Genomic DNA, 15,553 nt, shown 5'->3' with positions numbered 1-15,553 from the left:
ATGGTCGTGAAGCCGATCGTGTAGGGTTGTTGAGGAGATGAACTCCACTTTTTTCAAAAGAAGAATAACATTGGGAGCCCGCATACAATAGTATATTGCTAATTTTTAAAGTCAATTATTATATTATTAACAAGTAAACTTTTGTATCGTATTTTATTAATAAAAAAGATACAATCTATAGTTATCATATTTACTTGAATGTCGGATGAATAAGTATAATAATGTCATAAGGTAGTAGATTCTACTTTATAACATATTAATTGGTTGAATTGATAGTAAATGACTATATATATATATATATATATATAACATTACTCTTAACTATTTATAGTCAAACTTTAATATACAAGAGCAATATTAGTGCGTTGAGACTAGCATTTAGGTCAACTAATAACTTAATCTTATAAGTAATAAATATAAGATATCAAGTTAACACATGAATATATATTAGTGAATGTGTATTGAATTGATCCATCACGAGAATGTTTCATGGATCTTTATATGAGTGTCATAAATATTCTCATAATGACTATTAATTAGTATAAATAATTCTTAGACTTGAATTCACTACGGTTTCCTATCTAAAGAATTGTCTGAATTTTTGACATTCTTAATAATGAAAATTTTCTTAATTAATATTGATTATTTAATTTCTCGAACTGATTAATTTTTAAGACGACAGAAAATTTTTCATGGATAAATTCAAAAACGTTTATACGACGATCCACCCATCGAATTAACTTTCTTAAAATTTATTTTACGGTGCGCGCTGGGATTTGAATATTAATGCTCGATCGGAGAACTACGACAGGCGCCGGCCCCGCTTCGGGGAGATCACTGTGAGGAAGAACCTTGGAGAATCCATTAGAGAATCTCCGAAGACAATGCAAGCCAATCGTTGTTCGGCACGGATAATGGACACTTTATTCTTGAATGGGATGGATGTGACTTTCAGCGATATTATTTGCCCTAAGAAATGGATAGGATAGATATGCCACTGTTACTGCTATTGCCGGTCTCTGTCACATGCACGAAGGGGACTAACCATTGATAATTTTAAATTTTCTATAAGTAAAAAATAAATTTGCTGAATAATTTCTAATAAATTATTAGTGAATTTACGATCGTAATATTCAATCACGAAAATAATATTTTATAATGTAGCAAGCTATTCTTTTTATTTTTATAATAAAATTAAATATCTTTAATAATATTTTATATAAAATTTATTTTTTATAAAACAATAAAATGTCAAATATTTTTTCCGTCTAAAAAAATCTTAAGAAGCATTGAGATGGTTCAGGAAGCAAGATGTGTATTATGTTCATCATCGTTGATCAAACGTCCACGCTACCACTGTTGGAAGCGCATGCAACACTCCATGTGGAGGAAGTTAAGTGTCAAGTTTTGATCTTGTGGGTAGATAGATAGATATACATGAACGAATATTTAATATTTATATATTATCATTAAGATTAAATATTTATAATGATTTGAAAAATTAAATTCCTTTTGATATTGGATGTGCTTCTCTTGTGGAAATTTTCACCTTAATCATCCCGCTTTACTTAGACACATCCTTTTAATAAGAAAGAGAATAGTGGAATAAGAGCTCATATATAATTGAGTTGATTATAATCGCTCATATTTTTTATTAATCATAACGGAATAAGTCATAGGATAAGTGAATAATTTAACCGCTCACATCTCCCATTAAGCATACTTCCAACATTTTTCACTTGTCCAAATTAAGTCACAATGACTAAAAAAATTATTATATATAATATATCCAGTCTCCTAAATCAATTGGAGATATCAACGTCATTTTGTATTTATCCTAAATTAAATTATTTAGAACATCTTTAATCCCTTATAAAACTTAATAAAACTTATGTAGATAATTAAAAAAGATTGAGCTACAACTTCGGATAATCCTGGATACATCCGTCTCATGAAAATTATTATTATATGTCTTATAATAAATTTATGATAAATTGTATTAAATCTGTATAAATTTACAAATTCATTATATTTAATTTATATTATCGAATTTGGTAAATTTATGATATAATAGTATAAATATACAAAGGAACTTGATTTTTAGTCACCGAGTCATACTGTGTGATTTGATTATTATGAAAATTAAGTAAGTTAAATGAGAAAATATGAGTCGTTGACCAAATGGTGCGGCCGCCCTGTCACAGTCGTTCCGGACAGGTGGGTCCCAGTAATGGCTGTCCCGGGTATGGGTATTTGTTCGGGTGTCGGACAGCACTTTAGCTAAAAGAAGACAGTAATGAAATGATGGATTCTTCGAGTCAAATGTGAATGTGGTCTAGTGGATCCGTGATTGGTTACGTCTCTTTCCAACAAAGCCAAATTTAATATCATTTTTTTTGAAATTAAAGCCAAATTTGACATTAACTTGACTTGTTGTACCATAATATTTAAATAAATTATCAGACGTTATCTTTGAATTATGGGTAAGGCAAATACTTAAAAAAGTAGAAATTAATCGATAAAATATATAAATTAAATCCTAGGATGCTGATCGGACAGATAATCATTAATATTTTTTAATTTATTTAGCGGAAGGTAGGTAGGATCATAGTCTATCTCGAAATTAATTAGTAAATCTCTGAATAAATTGACTCTATTCTTCTAATCTCTATAAATGATTGTTCTAAAATTATAATCATCTAAATATAAACTAGGGAGGATATATCATAATCTAGTTTTTATAAACTTAAATTAATCAATAACTATTTTCTCATTTATTAAATATTTTAAGCATGAGAATATTTTTGTGTCAAAAAAAAAAATAACAATAAACTACTAAGGTTCTTAAGGTAATCAAGATGTAAAAAAGATTTGGCATATATGGATAAAAACTACTAGTATGAATTTATATGGAGAGATTTATTTATCGTATTTATACATATAAATTCTCTTAAATAAGAACATGCAAATCATATCTTATTTTAATTCACTTAATTAATACACCACAAACAACACCATCGATAGAGTTCAATTGATCTTCATCTTCTCTAAAATAGTTGCCCCGTCTAATTTAGAAGTGTAGAATGCCTTTTGGTACTCTTCGTAGCTCCACGTAGCGAAATTTTCTTTGCCTCCCTTCGTTATCTTTGGAAGAGGTCCGATCTGCGCATCATCTTTTGCAAAAAGGAACGTAGCGATTGAGAGTCGCTCTTTGTTGGGGTTTATCATGGCCCTATGCTCGCAGCTCTTGTACGTTCCATTTGTCAATACCTGAAATAAAAGGGCTTATTTGAGTAATTGCAAGTCATAAATTTTCACAGAAAAGTCCCTAAACTATGCTTATTTTAGTTGCCGTTGTCATTTGGACAGCTCACTTTAAAAATCTAGAGACTATATCTATAGATTTTATATATCTAGCTACCTACCTATCTATCTGTCTATCTATATTAAAAAAAAACTGAAGCTTTTTTATTGGGGGAAAATGCAAAAAAATATAAATGAAACTTTTTTTTTTGGGAAAATGCAAAAAAATTGCTGCTTTAATATTTTTTTTTTCACCTCTAGGAGGTCGCCGGCGTTGACGATGAACGCTCCCGGCAGCGGCTCCACCGGAACCCATAAACCCTCGTGCTTGACCTGAAGTCCGTCGACGTCGTTGGCCTGCAGCAGCAGCGTTATCGCGCTGGACCCGTCGGTGTGGGGCGACAGCCCCACCACCTTGCCGCTTTCCCGGCACGGCGGGTAGTAATTCATCCTCATTCCCTGCGGCATCCCCTCGAAGGCCTCCATCAGCTCCTCCTCCGCCACCTCCAAATTCTCAGCCATCACTGCCAGCAAGCTGCTCACGACTCGCTTCGCCTCCACGCTGTAGCGCTCCAGCGTCCCCCTGATTTATTGATTAATCGTACAGAAACATGTAATTAATTAATTAGCAATGGTTCCTTCCTTCCTGCTTGATTATATTCATTGGAATTAAGGAAGGAATTGACCTGAAGGAAGGAGGATGAGTAGGCCAAAATCTCATATTTCGCCGGTGGACAGGTCGCGTGATGACGAAGTGCATGTCGGCCCAGTCCAGCTTCTGATCTTCCGACACGACGAACACCTGACCGTAGCCCTGTAAGCCATCCGGTAGCTGCGCGAACGCTTTCTTCTCTTCCAGAGGGAGGTTGAAGTACTCCGCCATGTCCGACTTCAGTTGCTCGATCAGGTCGTCGGGCACTTGGTGATTGATCAGCTTCAATCCGCAGGGCAGAACATCAGTCAGTTCGCCGGAGACTGTATTTATTTTGCAAAAATTCAAATCTTGAATTCCTTGCCTGGAAGAAGCCCCACTGCGACAAGGCGTCGTGGAGTTTGGCGGCCTCTTCGCGGTGAGAGCTGGCGTCCAGGAGCCTGCAGAGGTCGATGACCGGGAGGGAGGTTTGGTTGGGCGGAGCAACGGGGTCGGCGGCGACTTCCGGACGGAGGTAGCGGGGAGGGACGTCGGTGACGACGGCAGCGAGTGCTTGGACGTTGTCCACCGAAATCGAGGTTACCACGTCGATGTAGCTCACTTCCGCGGCCATCTCGATCGTTAGCGAGCTTGCGACTTCACGTACGTTAGTATTGAGTCTTTACAGGGAGGATAAAGAAGGGCGGAGGGAGGCGGCTTGAGGGTTGTTGTTGCTCTGTCTCCGGCTGGACGCAGGGGCGGTTGATATAAGAGAGTCGGCGCACGTGATAATTATATTTTATGAATTTAAATATTTAAATTTAAGAGTTTAATTATATATAATTATGTTTTAAAATTTTAATTTGGTTCAATCTGAAATTTTTTAAATTTAAAAAAATATTTTTTTACAGAGTCAATTTGAGTCGGTCAGATATCAACTCAATCAAATCAGTTCACTTAAATCTATTGATAAAATTTTAAACTATTCCGTTTAAATTATTTGATGGAATGAATAAATCAGATGGAACCAATATAAATCGACGATTCTACTCAAAATCAAATGGCATTATTGTTCATCGGATCAAATTTAATTAAATTATTCATCGACTAATTAAGTTATTATAATAAATTAAATTAGTATACTACTTAATTGTTGCTCTTGCTTCTATGATCTGAATTACAGGAATTTACAAACTTCTTCTATAAGAAGGTAAAATTCGTCAATACCCTAGTGGCTCCATACTGTACGGTCGGTTTCACGATTATTTATAAGGAGGTAAAATCAAAAAATTATAATTGATCACGATGAAAAAGAATATTGCAAATCCATCAAAGTTAGATTTCAAATCTCATTGAAAAAATACGAGAGTTATTTCATGCTAAATTATTAAACTGGACTTATATGGTAATGTTGAATGAATGGATCCAATGAACATCGAAGGAAAAATTAAAACAGTAGTCTCTTTCTGTCTCTGTATCAATTAAAATATGTCTTGAGTTATTTGTTGAAAATGTTTGTATTGTACAAGCTTCTGTTTTGTCCATTGGCAGACGTTTTTTCTCGGATATTGATGCATGCATGCAATTCAATTTTTATGAGATTTATTTATATTGAATGCGAGATTTAATGTTGTTTATATTTGACTTTTGGATCAGACGGTTGCAAAAAGTCATATGCTTATCCGAACGTCTCATATAATTATTAATTGTATGATAATTTAAAAAATTAAAATAGATCTTCATGCGAGAAGATATAATTATATGATTTCGTCACGATTCGACTATGCCCAAGGGCGACTCTCTTTGTAAGACGACAGAATGAGCAGTAGTGGTAATAAAATTTTTATTACTCCAGTAAACTGAATAAATTTTGAGCCTATTACAGTAATAAAATTTCATTTTATTTTAATTAAATCCAAGTATCAAACAATGAATATTTATTTTAGATAACACATAGAAAGGCCGTTGTAGTATTTTTTCTAAATGATGAAAAATCATTTAGCTACAGCTTGTAGCTCTTTCAAGTTTAAACGACAGAGTAACACAGAAAAATTCCACTGAAATTAATGAAAACTGAGTCTTGATACAAATTTATCTTTCATTTTAGGGTTAATAACACTATAACTGGGGATCAAACTCTCTTCAAGCTTTGTCAGATCCACTGGTTTCCTCCTGTGACTTCCACATGATATCCTTCAGCCCCGTTGATAAATTTTTGAAGAACTAGACATCGACATGAACATGAGAGTTAACTCAAACATTAAGAATTCATGGCTATAGCTAATTTGCCTCACCATGTGAAATTCAAGTGTATCGCCTTTGGCCTTGCGAAGCTCCACGACATGCAACAATGGTGCCACTTCAAAAACCTTAAGAGGAAGAAGAACTTTCATTCTTTAGGAATGCAGTATGCCTAAGTAAAATAACTGAACATGGTGTTTTACCTCGGTCGCGATGGCTAGATGCCCTTTTCTTCCTGATTTTTCTCCTTGCAGCTTCAGCTGAGAAAGATGAGTAGAGAACCATGGTTAGAATTACAATTCTGATAGAATGGATTGAGCACTAGCACTGCCATGAATAAGATAGGTGAAACATACCTTGTAGTTTTGTTTTTTAACATCAAAACCCATTGGTTTACATGCCTCTTCGATTTTAAAAAGTATCTCGTTTGCGGGAAGTTTCGATGTAAACCTTGTTTCTCTCTTGACTAGACCCTGAAAAATTAATGAAAATCTCTAGTAATAGTGCTCTGCTAACTCAGAGTTAACAACATGTCAAATGGCCACATAAGTTAATATCCTTCAATGTTCTAATGAACAATTGCAACTCTTTCTGGTTCCATTCTTCGAAAAACACTTAGCATAACCTTATGCAATTGCAATCACGAAGTAAATGGAAAGAAAGTAGTTGAGCAAATGCTCAGGTTGTACTGAATAATCACCAGTTGCTTCTCAAAAAGGATGCCAAGATTGAGACCCTGAGATGTTGAGATAAGATCAAAAGCATTCATTACCACTGGCCTTTCCTCACGTCTCTCAACCACAAGGTTTGTTGCCTCCTGCGGATAGAAGAGTTATGGGGATATATATATCAAAACAATAGAACAGTTGAGGATGAGTAAGTGCTACCCCCGATTCGCTGAAGATCGCATCAACATCGTCTAGACTAACTTCTGCTGTCCCAAACTGAGGTGGTTGATAACCCTTCTTAAACCATTCATTCTCGATGATTTGGGAAATGGTGATGCGCTGCAAAGTAGCTGCATTATGATCAGGAGTATACCAAATAATGTTGGAAGCCAACAAGAACAACTTACAGTTTGGGGATTAGGATCTAGAATTCGCTTGATAAGTTTCTTGGCACTTGTAGAGAACCAATTTGGACAGGAGAAGTCTGCTTTGAAGATCTGCAATGTCTCCATAAGATTCATATGGTACATGGTTAATTAATATCTGAGAAAACATTGTAACAAATCACCTTTTTGTATAGTGACATTAGATTAGATCCTTCAAAAGGCAAATAACCTGCCATGAGGATGAAAAGAATTACACCACATGACCATATATCTGCCTTAGCCCCATCATAACCTTTGTCCCTGATCACCTTCAAGAATTCATACAAAACGAAGAAACTTTTAAGTAGATGGATGAAAGAAGATTGAATCTACAAATTTGAAGCTAAATTTCACCTCCGGAGCAACATAGTTTGGAGTACCGCATGTAGTGTAAAGTAATCCATTCTCCTACAATTAATGTAAAGTTAGACAAGAATTCATTGCAAAATGGATAATCAACACAATCCATGTCAATATTGAGAACTTACACGAACTTGCTGAGGTAGCGCACTAAGTCCGAAATCTGAAATCTTAAGAACACCATTAGTATCCAGCAACAGATTCTCAGGCTGCTCCAAGAAAGAGAGCAAAAACAATCATAAACAAATATTGTATGCAAATTTAGCATTTCCACAATGCTAACAGAATGAATGAGACATACAAAACTATCGTTAACCTTCAAATCGCGATGGAAGACACCTCTACTATGACAGTAATCTACAGCATTGATTAATTGTTGAAAGTACTTTCTAGCTTCTTCTTCCTTTAGCTGTCCCCTTCGAGCCTAGGCAGTGAGTCTTCGAGTGTTATATGTATGTCAAAAATTTGAAATTGGTGTTAATACCATCTCAAAGAATGGCAGGGCTGCCAGTTACTATCTTACAATTTTGTCAAAGAGTTCACCACCATCTACGAATTCCAAAACTAAGTATATTTTTGTCTTGCTGGCTATGACCTACAAAAAGAGATTCAAGTAGTAAGGTATCATCTCTTTGACGAACCATAAATGAACTAATGAACGTCTGTGTATCACTATTAGTAAGGAAAGTCTCAAATATGAGTATACAAGAACAACAAAGCAAAATCACTATACCAAAGCCAACTCAGATTTGTGCCTCACCTCATATATCCGAATGACATTCGGATGCCTAATCAGTTTCATAGTTGAGATTTCACGTTTTATCTGCGCATAGATAATTATCAATCATAACTGTAAAAGAAAATTATGCATCTGATTATAGAAGTTACTATATACACTAATCATTATGGGGGTTCAGACAAATGCATTAGACTACAAGTCATGGTTCTGTAAATGAATCACAGTGATCGATAAAGTTAGCTACCAAATGGAGAATGCGCAAATTAAGAGATGAAAGCTATGAGCATGAATTTGTTCCTACTTCATCACAGATTACTGAAAAAACACATTGCCTTTGGGAAAATTGCAGTCCCATGAACACCCACGAGAAAAGCAATTCGAGTAATATGTTAGATTGCTTTGGTCTTACTTGGTTCATGAAAGTAAACACAGAGGCGAGATCAGTCAACTAGTAAATGGAACAAGATTTGCAGTTTTTGGTTCATTTTTGTTCAACCTGGCCGACCATCTTATGCCGCAAGATCTTGTCTTTATCGAAGATCTTGATGGCCACGCTCTCCCCGGTCTCCACGTCCTTGGCGAACTTGACCTTAGCGAAGGTGCCCTCGCCGAGCGTCCGCCCGAGCTCGTACTTCCCCACCCTCGTCCGCCCCACCGACTCCATCCCTTCGCCAGCGCGCCGCCTTCCCTAGCGCAACTACACGAGGAAAGCGGCGGACCTGGCGGCGCCAATCGCCTCCTCCCTTCGCGCGCGCTCAAGTCAAGCTCTCCCCTTATCGAAGCGCTGCCACACCCGCAATTCCTCCGTGTTTATCGCCCCGCCGCGCCAGTGGGTTTAGCTGCTGAGCTCGGAGAAGATTCGCCGGCGGAAGCGGAAGAACCATGGGAGAAAGGGCCTGCAGCATTCGACGAGCGCATCTATTCCCTCCATTATGCATTAATAAATTTCTTGCAATATAAAATTTTAACGAATATATTTTAATCTTTCTAATTATAAAAACTGACCGATATATTTATCTATGGATTATGAAATATTTTAAAATATTTAAAAGTTCTTCTTATTCAAAATTAAAATGATATTCTTTATTTTCCATTTTGAAAAATTCTAATTAATAATTTTCAAATTAATAATTCAATTTACTGTTACGATACAGCGTGCCGGTGATTTTTAAATTGGAATTATTGAGGTATTTTTAATTGCATTATTAAAGTCAACTCAAGACGTATATAAATATTTTAAAGTCAACTACGTAAATCTTCTCTTTTATTTTGTTATATATAAGTTGGTTCAGCTAAATGGGCCCGTAGTTGATGCCCAATAAGATACAAGAAAAATCTGGACGAGCCTGCTAATTTCAACCCATTTATATTTCACTTTGATCCCTCACAATTTGTTAATTTTAAATGTCGTCTCCAATGATCCCTTTTTGATAATTTTAATGTTCTTTGTGAAGAAATTTAGGAAGAGGTCGGATTAAACCGGTTCGACGGCCGAGTTAAAATGTCCTTGGTTTAGGAAGGGTTTAAGAGGGTTAGGTTTAGGGCGAGAGGTCGACGATCATGGCGACGCTGGTGGCGGGGTCGTACGAGAAGTTCATCTGGGGCTTCTCCTTCCGCCCCGAAGCTCCAACCTTGAAGTCCCTCTTCTCCTACCCCTCTCACACCGCCCCTATCAAGTCCGTCGCCGCCTCCGGCCCCGTAGCTGCTTCTGGCGGCGCCGATGACTCCATCAAGCTCTACGACCTGTCCTCCGCCACCGAGGTCGGTACCCTCCTCGACCACAACGGCGCCGTCACCGCGCTCGCCTTCTACACGCCGGCCTCCTCCCCCGCCGGCCTGCCCCGCAACCTTCTCTCCGCCTCCGACGACGGCGCCGTGTGCATCTTCGATGCTGATCCTTTCGTGCACCTGAAGACCATCCACGTCCACCGAAAGGGCGTGACGGACCTGGCAGTCCACCCGTCCGGCCGCGCTGCGATTACGGTCGGCCGGGACTGTTCCCTAGCGCTGATCAATCTGGTGAGGGGACGGCGGAGCTTCTCGTGTCGGCTTGACCGCGAGGCCTCGATCGTGAGGTACGGATGCGGAGATGGGGGGAGATTCTTCATGGTTTCGGAGGAAAGGATTACGGTGCATGATTCGGAGGACGCGAAGATGATCCATGAATTGAACGGACAGAAGAGGGTCCTCTGTGTCGCTCCTGCCGAGGTACCTTTACTATTTCCTAAAAGGTGCCCTTTTCGTTACTATTTGATTTGATATACTAATGCAGGCGAAGGCATAAATACCAAAAAAGTAGCGATAAAAATTTTTCTTCTCTTTTTAGGATATATGGCATGGAACCTTTTCCATGCTCTTTACTAGAATTCATTAAGCATATCTTCATTGAAAATGTTTGAACAAAAGAGCTACTGGTAGTTCATCAGATATCAATCTTCTTCTTTCAAATTGACTGCTGATGATTCCCAATTGGTAGCTGCAATTTGGTTCACTTGAAATATCAGTTTGTCTGCTATGGGCTACTTGGATCACACCATTGGATTTTCACTTGAATAGGAGGTGTTTTGTTCAAAATTTATGTACTCGCTTTAATGGGATTAACCAAATCTGGTATATTGCTGGTTGCAATGGCAGTGCTTGTGACTTGAAATTTGATTGGACTATGATGTGTCAAGACAATCTTAGAAGACTGTACGAGCCATACTAAGTTACAGAACTCCAGTTCTCAAAGACTTTTTTCCCATTATTACAAACTTCTTGTGATATTTGACTGCCTATGGACTTCCTTGAAATTAAGAGTTTATGTATAAACTTCTTTGAAATTCAGAGTTCATGTAGAGAATTTTTCAATCGGGAGTTCCCTTATGCAAAATTTTCTCACAATAGGATTTGTGAATTGCACAAATAGTTATTATATTTAGGAGTTAACAGTTATTATATTTAGGTGTTTTTCTACTATTATCCATCAGTTTTCACACATTAATGCTTTCTGATTCTCTTATATCTTTTTAATTTTGTCTTTTCAAGAAATATCCAAAATGCTCAACTTTCTGAAAAAGTAAACATAATTCACATCTATTAAACGTATTGAATTTATTCCAATGTTATATCTAAACCTTGTGGATCTTAATTGTTTATTTGTTCTTTGGTTATCACCTGTCAGGGGTGCCAAGATCTTCATTACCTTTGTACTTTGATAGGATATATATTACTATTAATCGAGCTCAATAATGGTAAGATCCATGCAATCGGCTCCAAGAGCTAAAATATACTGCTTGATGTTGTTGTAGGTGTGCCCATGAAAGCACTGTGATGCTGTTATTTTTACGTTGTTTATAGCTTACCTCTTCAATTTAGTGAATTGATGTGTGTGGAAGTTTGCTTGTCATATTTGAGTTGTATTATTTCGTTGGCAAAATCTGTAGAATGTTATACTTTAGACCAGCATATTATGTGGTTTTTCGATTAAGAAGCTCGTAAGAATAACACCCATGTAAAAATTGATTTATTAGTTTTTGAACGCCACAATGTATTTGCAGGTATGCATTGTTTAAATTTTTTTTTTCGTTCCTGCACGATATTGAAAGCAAGTTTTTTTTTTTCCATCTGAAATCTGGGATTTGAGTAGATTGGTTCAATGTCTTTTGCATGTAGACTCTAGTTTAGATAAGTTCCATATTGATATAACAAGATTTTTTCTTATACCACATGATAACAGAATGGAGTGCTGTTTACTAGTGGAGAGGACCGCTGTATCACTGCTTGGGATACAACAAGTGGGAAAAATGCATATAGCATTGAAAATGCCCATCGAACTCGGGTGAAAGGACTCGTTGTTTTGAAAAATGGAAGCATGTCAGACACTTCTGAAGAATCAAATCTGATTGCTTCTGCATCATCTGATGGTGTAATACGCGTATGGGATGCTAGGATGATCGCCAAAGATAAACCAAATCATCTGGCTGAGGCTGATACAAAATCTAGACTAACTTGTCTTGCTGGATCATCAAAGAAATGTGAGTTCTAGAACTTTTCTGTTATTTATATTTGTGTCCGCTTTTGTTATCTTCTTGCCATTAAACTTCGCCGCTGTGACATCAATATTCAATCCTTTCATGTATGTTAATTTGCTATTGCATTCCGTTGCTGACAAATTTGTGAAATGTTACTAAAACACATGGGTTCCTCCCTATGGATTTGGTTATTCAAAGATTCAATAAATCCCTATATGCATTGATTTAGGGGAAAATTCATTTTACCACCTAGGTTTGCTTGCTTTGTAAAAATAGCTCCCATAATTTTAGAATTGTCAAAATGTCCCCTAGGATTAGAAGTCTTGTTATTTTACTCTCCAACCACTAACACTGTTAACTAACAATAAAATGATGCCACATTTGCTACGTGATCATTCATCATGTAATTAATATGAGAGACTTAAGCTCTGGGGGCATTTTGAAAAAGCAACTAAAATCCTTGGGCATATTTTTATAAACTGCTGTGTGTTGAACATTAACTGTTGATCCATGTAATGCTTGTGATGTTTCAGCAATGGCTCGTTAGATAAACAACTATGTCTGGACACATCGAGCAAGTTTATTCTCCTGATCAATCGGGTGCCAGTATGCCATAATTCTTTCACAATTTCATTCCTTTGAAACAATGTCCTTGTTCAGTGTTTTAGCTCTAGAGCCCACAACAAGGCCACACTCGGCCATAGGTGTTTTCATTCATTCAGCAGAGACCTCTTTTGTTATGTTTATGTATTGTTTTAAATGTTCTCACAGTTGCTAGCGTCCGTCTTAATCTCCGTGGAGCAAATTCAGTATCAGATGGTTTTAAATGTTTTCATTTCTTTCAGGACTGTGTTTCTATTCAAATACGGATACTCTGAGCATGCTGTTGGTTCTTCTGCATTGGCCTATGGCACAACTCTTCATTGAAATATCGAGTGTCTACAAGTGAAGTTACAACTTCTTTTCCTAGAAACATTTGTTATAGGAGCACTGTTTTGTGGAACAAATTATTTGCGTTGGACGTCTCTTAGATATTTATTTCATACCCAATCTAAAGAAGCTATTAATTATTGTTTCTGAAGAGTGACTGTGTAATTTTTGCTTCCTCATTCCACAATGCCAATGGAAATTAAAAGCATGGAATGTTTTGCTATTATGCTACAACAGATCATTTAATTAAAGATACGAAGCAGATCTTGGGCTTCAAGTGGAATTATTCTTTCATTCGACCCCCTCTATGTTTTGTTAATTTGTCTCTAGGCCCACCCTTCCATCGTTTTGTTTCTCTCGCTGCTCGTCCTTCCCCATCAAGCCGTCCGAATCAGCTTCGACGGCACTGATCGCGCTAAATCATTCCAGCGACGTGATTCGGTGTACCAGTTACCGGATCCGGATCCATTCTCATCGGCTCCGCCGACGTGTATTTAAATTTCAACTTGCACTCGATCAGATCGGGAGCGGCCCCTTTTCCGGCTTCCTCGAAGAGATGAAGACAAGGGAAGCGAGCGGGGCGATCGTCAGCCAGCGAGGGAGCGTGCGGGTTCTGACGCCGTCGCTTACGGTGGATTTCCTTTGTCGTCGCCATGGGAGCTGATTCTCCATCTGCAGGTAGGTGATTCTTTCGTTCCCTTTTACCCATATAGCTTTTGGTACGGACCTGCCTCAATCCGTGGGATTCGCCAGGTTTTTGAAGTCCTCTTGCTAGAGTCTCGATGATATTAGGCGAACGTTGCGGTGGAGGCCTTCCTTCTTCGTCGCCGTGGGAGTCGATTCTCCATCAAGCGAGCAGGTTGTGACGCCGTCGCTTTCTGTGGATTTCCTTGGTCGTCGCCATGGGGGTTGATTCTCCATCTGCAGGTAGGTGATTCTTTCGTTCCCTTTTAGTTTTGTATACCGTTTCTTTCATTCCCATATCGGTTTGGTACGGATCTACCGATGTGGGCTTCCCCAGGTTTTTGAGGCCCTCTAGAGTCTCGATGATATTAGGCGAACGTTGCAGTGGAGGCCCATTATGTGGATTTCCTTCTTCGTCGCCGTGCCGTGGGAGTCGATTCTCCATCAAGCTAGCGGTTGTGACGCCGTCGCTTTCTGTGGATTTCCTTCGTCGTCGCCATGGGAGCTGATTCTCCATCTGCAGGTAGGTGATTCTTTCGTTCCCTTTTAGTTTTGGTTACCGTTTCTTTCATTCCCATATCGGTTTGGTACGGATCTGCCTCGATCCGTGGGATTCCCCAGGTTTTTGAGGCCCTCTTGCTAGAGTCTCGATGATATTAGGCGAACGTTGCACTTGCAGTGGAGGCCCATTATGTGGATTTCCTTCTTCGTCGCCATGGGAGTCGATTCTCCATCAAGCGAGCAGGTTGTGACGCCGTCGCTTTCTGTGGATTTCCTTCGTCGTCGCCATGGGAGCTGATTCTCCATCTGCAGGTAGGTGATTCTTTCGTTCCCTTTTAGTTTTGGTTACCGTTTCTTTCATTCCCATATCGTTTTGGTACGGATCTGCCTCGATTCCGTTTTGGGATTCTTGCTGAGAGTCTCGATGATATTAGGCGAACGTTGCAGTGGAGGCCCATTATGTGGATTTCCTTCTCCGTCGCCGTGGGAGTCGATTCTCCATCTTCTGGTTGCTGATTCACTCGTTCCCTTTTGTTTTTAGTCACCTACTCTTTCATTCCTCATCACTTGATTCGTGGTATTACCCTGGTTTTTGCCGTCTTGTGAGAATCTCATCAGGATCGATCGATTAGCTTTCCTATGTTGTGCGAATCTAACGGATGCGATGTTCAGTTCTGACAGATTATTGCTAGGGTTCCATAGTTATTGTATAGCTTCCATTGCATTGAATCATGCGAATGAAATAGAGAGTTAAGCTTCCTCTTCCTGCCTTGACTTTGAGCTTCCCAAACAAGTAATTTAATTGCTCGCCCTCTCCTCTCCTATTCCATTATTCAAAGGGAGAAAAGTCTGGTTTACCTAATTATGATGATAACAGTTGTTACTTTTCCTTTTCTCAGTGTTTCTAGGTTTATAATTTTCTTTTATACAGCTTAATAACTTGATTTCTTCTTTATAGAGTTAGATTAGCTTGAATATTCTTTGGCTCTATTACATTCTATTTTCTATTGTGATAATGAAATAATAAAATTGTTGACGGAGAAAAATCAGATCATCTG

General features: G+C 38.1%; 3 protein-coding genes and 1 long non-coding RNA gene across 4 annotated transcripts; 2 read left to right on the top strand and 2 right to left on the bottom strand.

Moving 5' to 3' along the window:
* Positions 1-2,951: 2,951 nt before the first annotated feature.
* On the bottom strand, positions 2,952-4,656 carry LOC141831607 (2-oxoglutarate-dependent dioxygenase 11-like). The gene is made up of 4 exons (XM_074718999.1): positions 4,320-4,656; positions 3,990-4,237; positions 3,559-3,886; positions 2,952-3,270 (listed from the first exon to the last, which is right to left on the bottom strand). Exons 1-4 carry the CDS (start codon positions 4,566-4,568, stop codon positions 3,028-3,030), a joined length of 1,068 nt encoding a protein of 355 aa, XP_074575100.1. The 5' UTR covers positions 4,569-4,656; the 3' UTR covers positions 2,952-3,027.
* A 1,343-nt stretch (positions 4,657-5,999) lies between these two features.
* On the bottom strand, positions 6,000-9,031 carry LOC141831384 (CBL-interacting protein kinase 23-like). The gene is made up of 14 exons (XM_074718740.1): positions 8,864-9,031; positions 8,389-8,451; positions 8,152-8,223; positions 7,945-8,052; positions 7,757-7,837; positions 7,623-7,676; positions 7,412-7,537; positions 7,251-7,340; positions 7,063-7,182; positions 6,876-6,992; positions 6,532-6,648; positions 6,379-6,435; positions 6,229-6,303; positions 6,000-6,157 (listed from the first exon to the last, which is right to left on the bottom strand). Exons 1-14 carry the CDS (start codon positions 9,029-9,031, stop codon positions 6,077-6,079), a joined length of 1,329 nt encoding a protein of 442 aa, XP_074574841.1. The 3' UTR covers positions 6,000-6,076.
* Positions 9,032-9,889: 858 nt separating this feature from the next.
* LOC141832172 (uncharacterized) lies at positions 9,890-13,518 on the top strand. The gene is made up of 3 exons (XM_074719660.1): positions 9,890-10,575; positions 12,086-12,383; positions 13,226-13,518. Coding segments are annotated over exons 1-3 (948 nt in total). The 5' UTR covers positions 9,890-9,927; the 3' UTR covers positions 13,228-13,518.
* A 328-nt stretch (positions 13,519-13,846) lies between these two features.
* LOC141832463 (uncharacterized) lies at positions 13,847-15,256 on the top strand. The gene is made up of 5 exons (XR_012602114.1): positions 13,847-13,988; positions 14,064-14,237; positions 14,332-14,517; positions 14,616-14,807; positions 14,943-15,256. It is a non-coding gene; the product is annotated as an uncharacterized LOC141832463 (long non-coding RNA).
* Positions 15,257-15,553: the final 297 nt, after the last annotated feature.

The sequence above is a fragment of the Curcuma longa genome, chromosome 7 (assembly GCF_044706935.1).
Source record: "Curcuma longa cultivar G26 ecotype Majalengka, Jawa Barat chromosome 7, ITB_CL_G26_1.1, whole genome shotgun sequence".
NCBI classification, from domain to species: domain Eukaryota; kingdom Viridiplantae; phylum Streptophyta; class Magnoliopsida; order Zingiberales; family Zingiberaceae; genus Curcuma; species Curcuma longa.
Note: the sequence above shows the minus strand (reverse complement) of the source record. Positions and strands in the feature narration are given on the sequence as shown.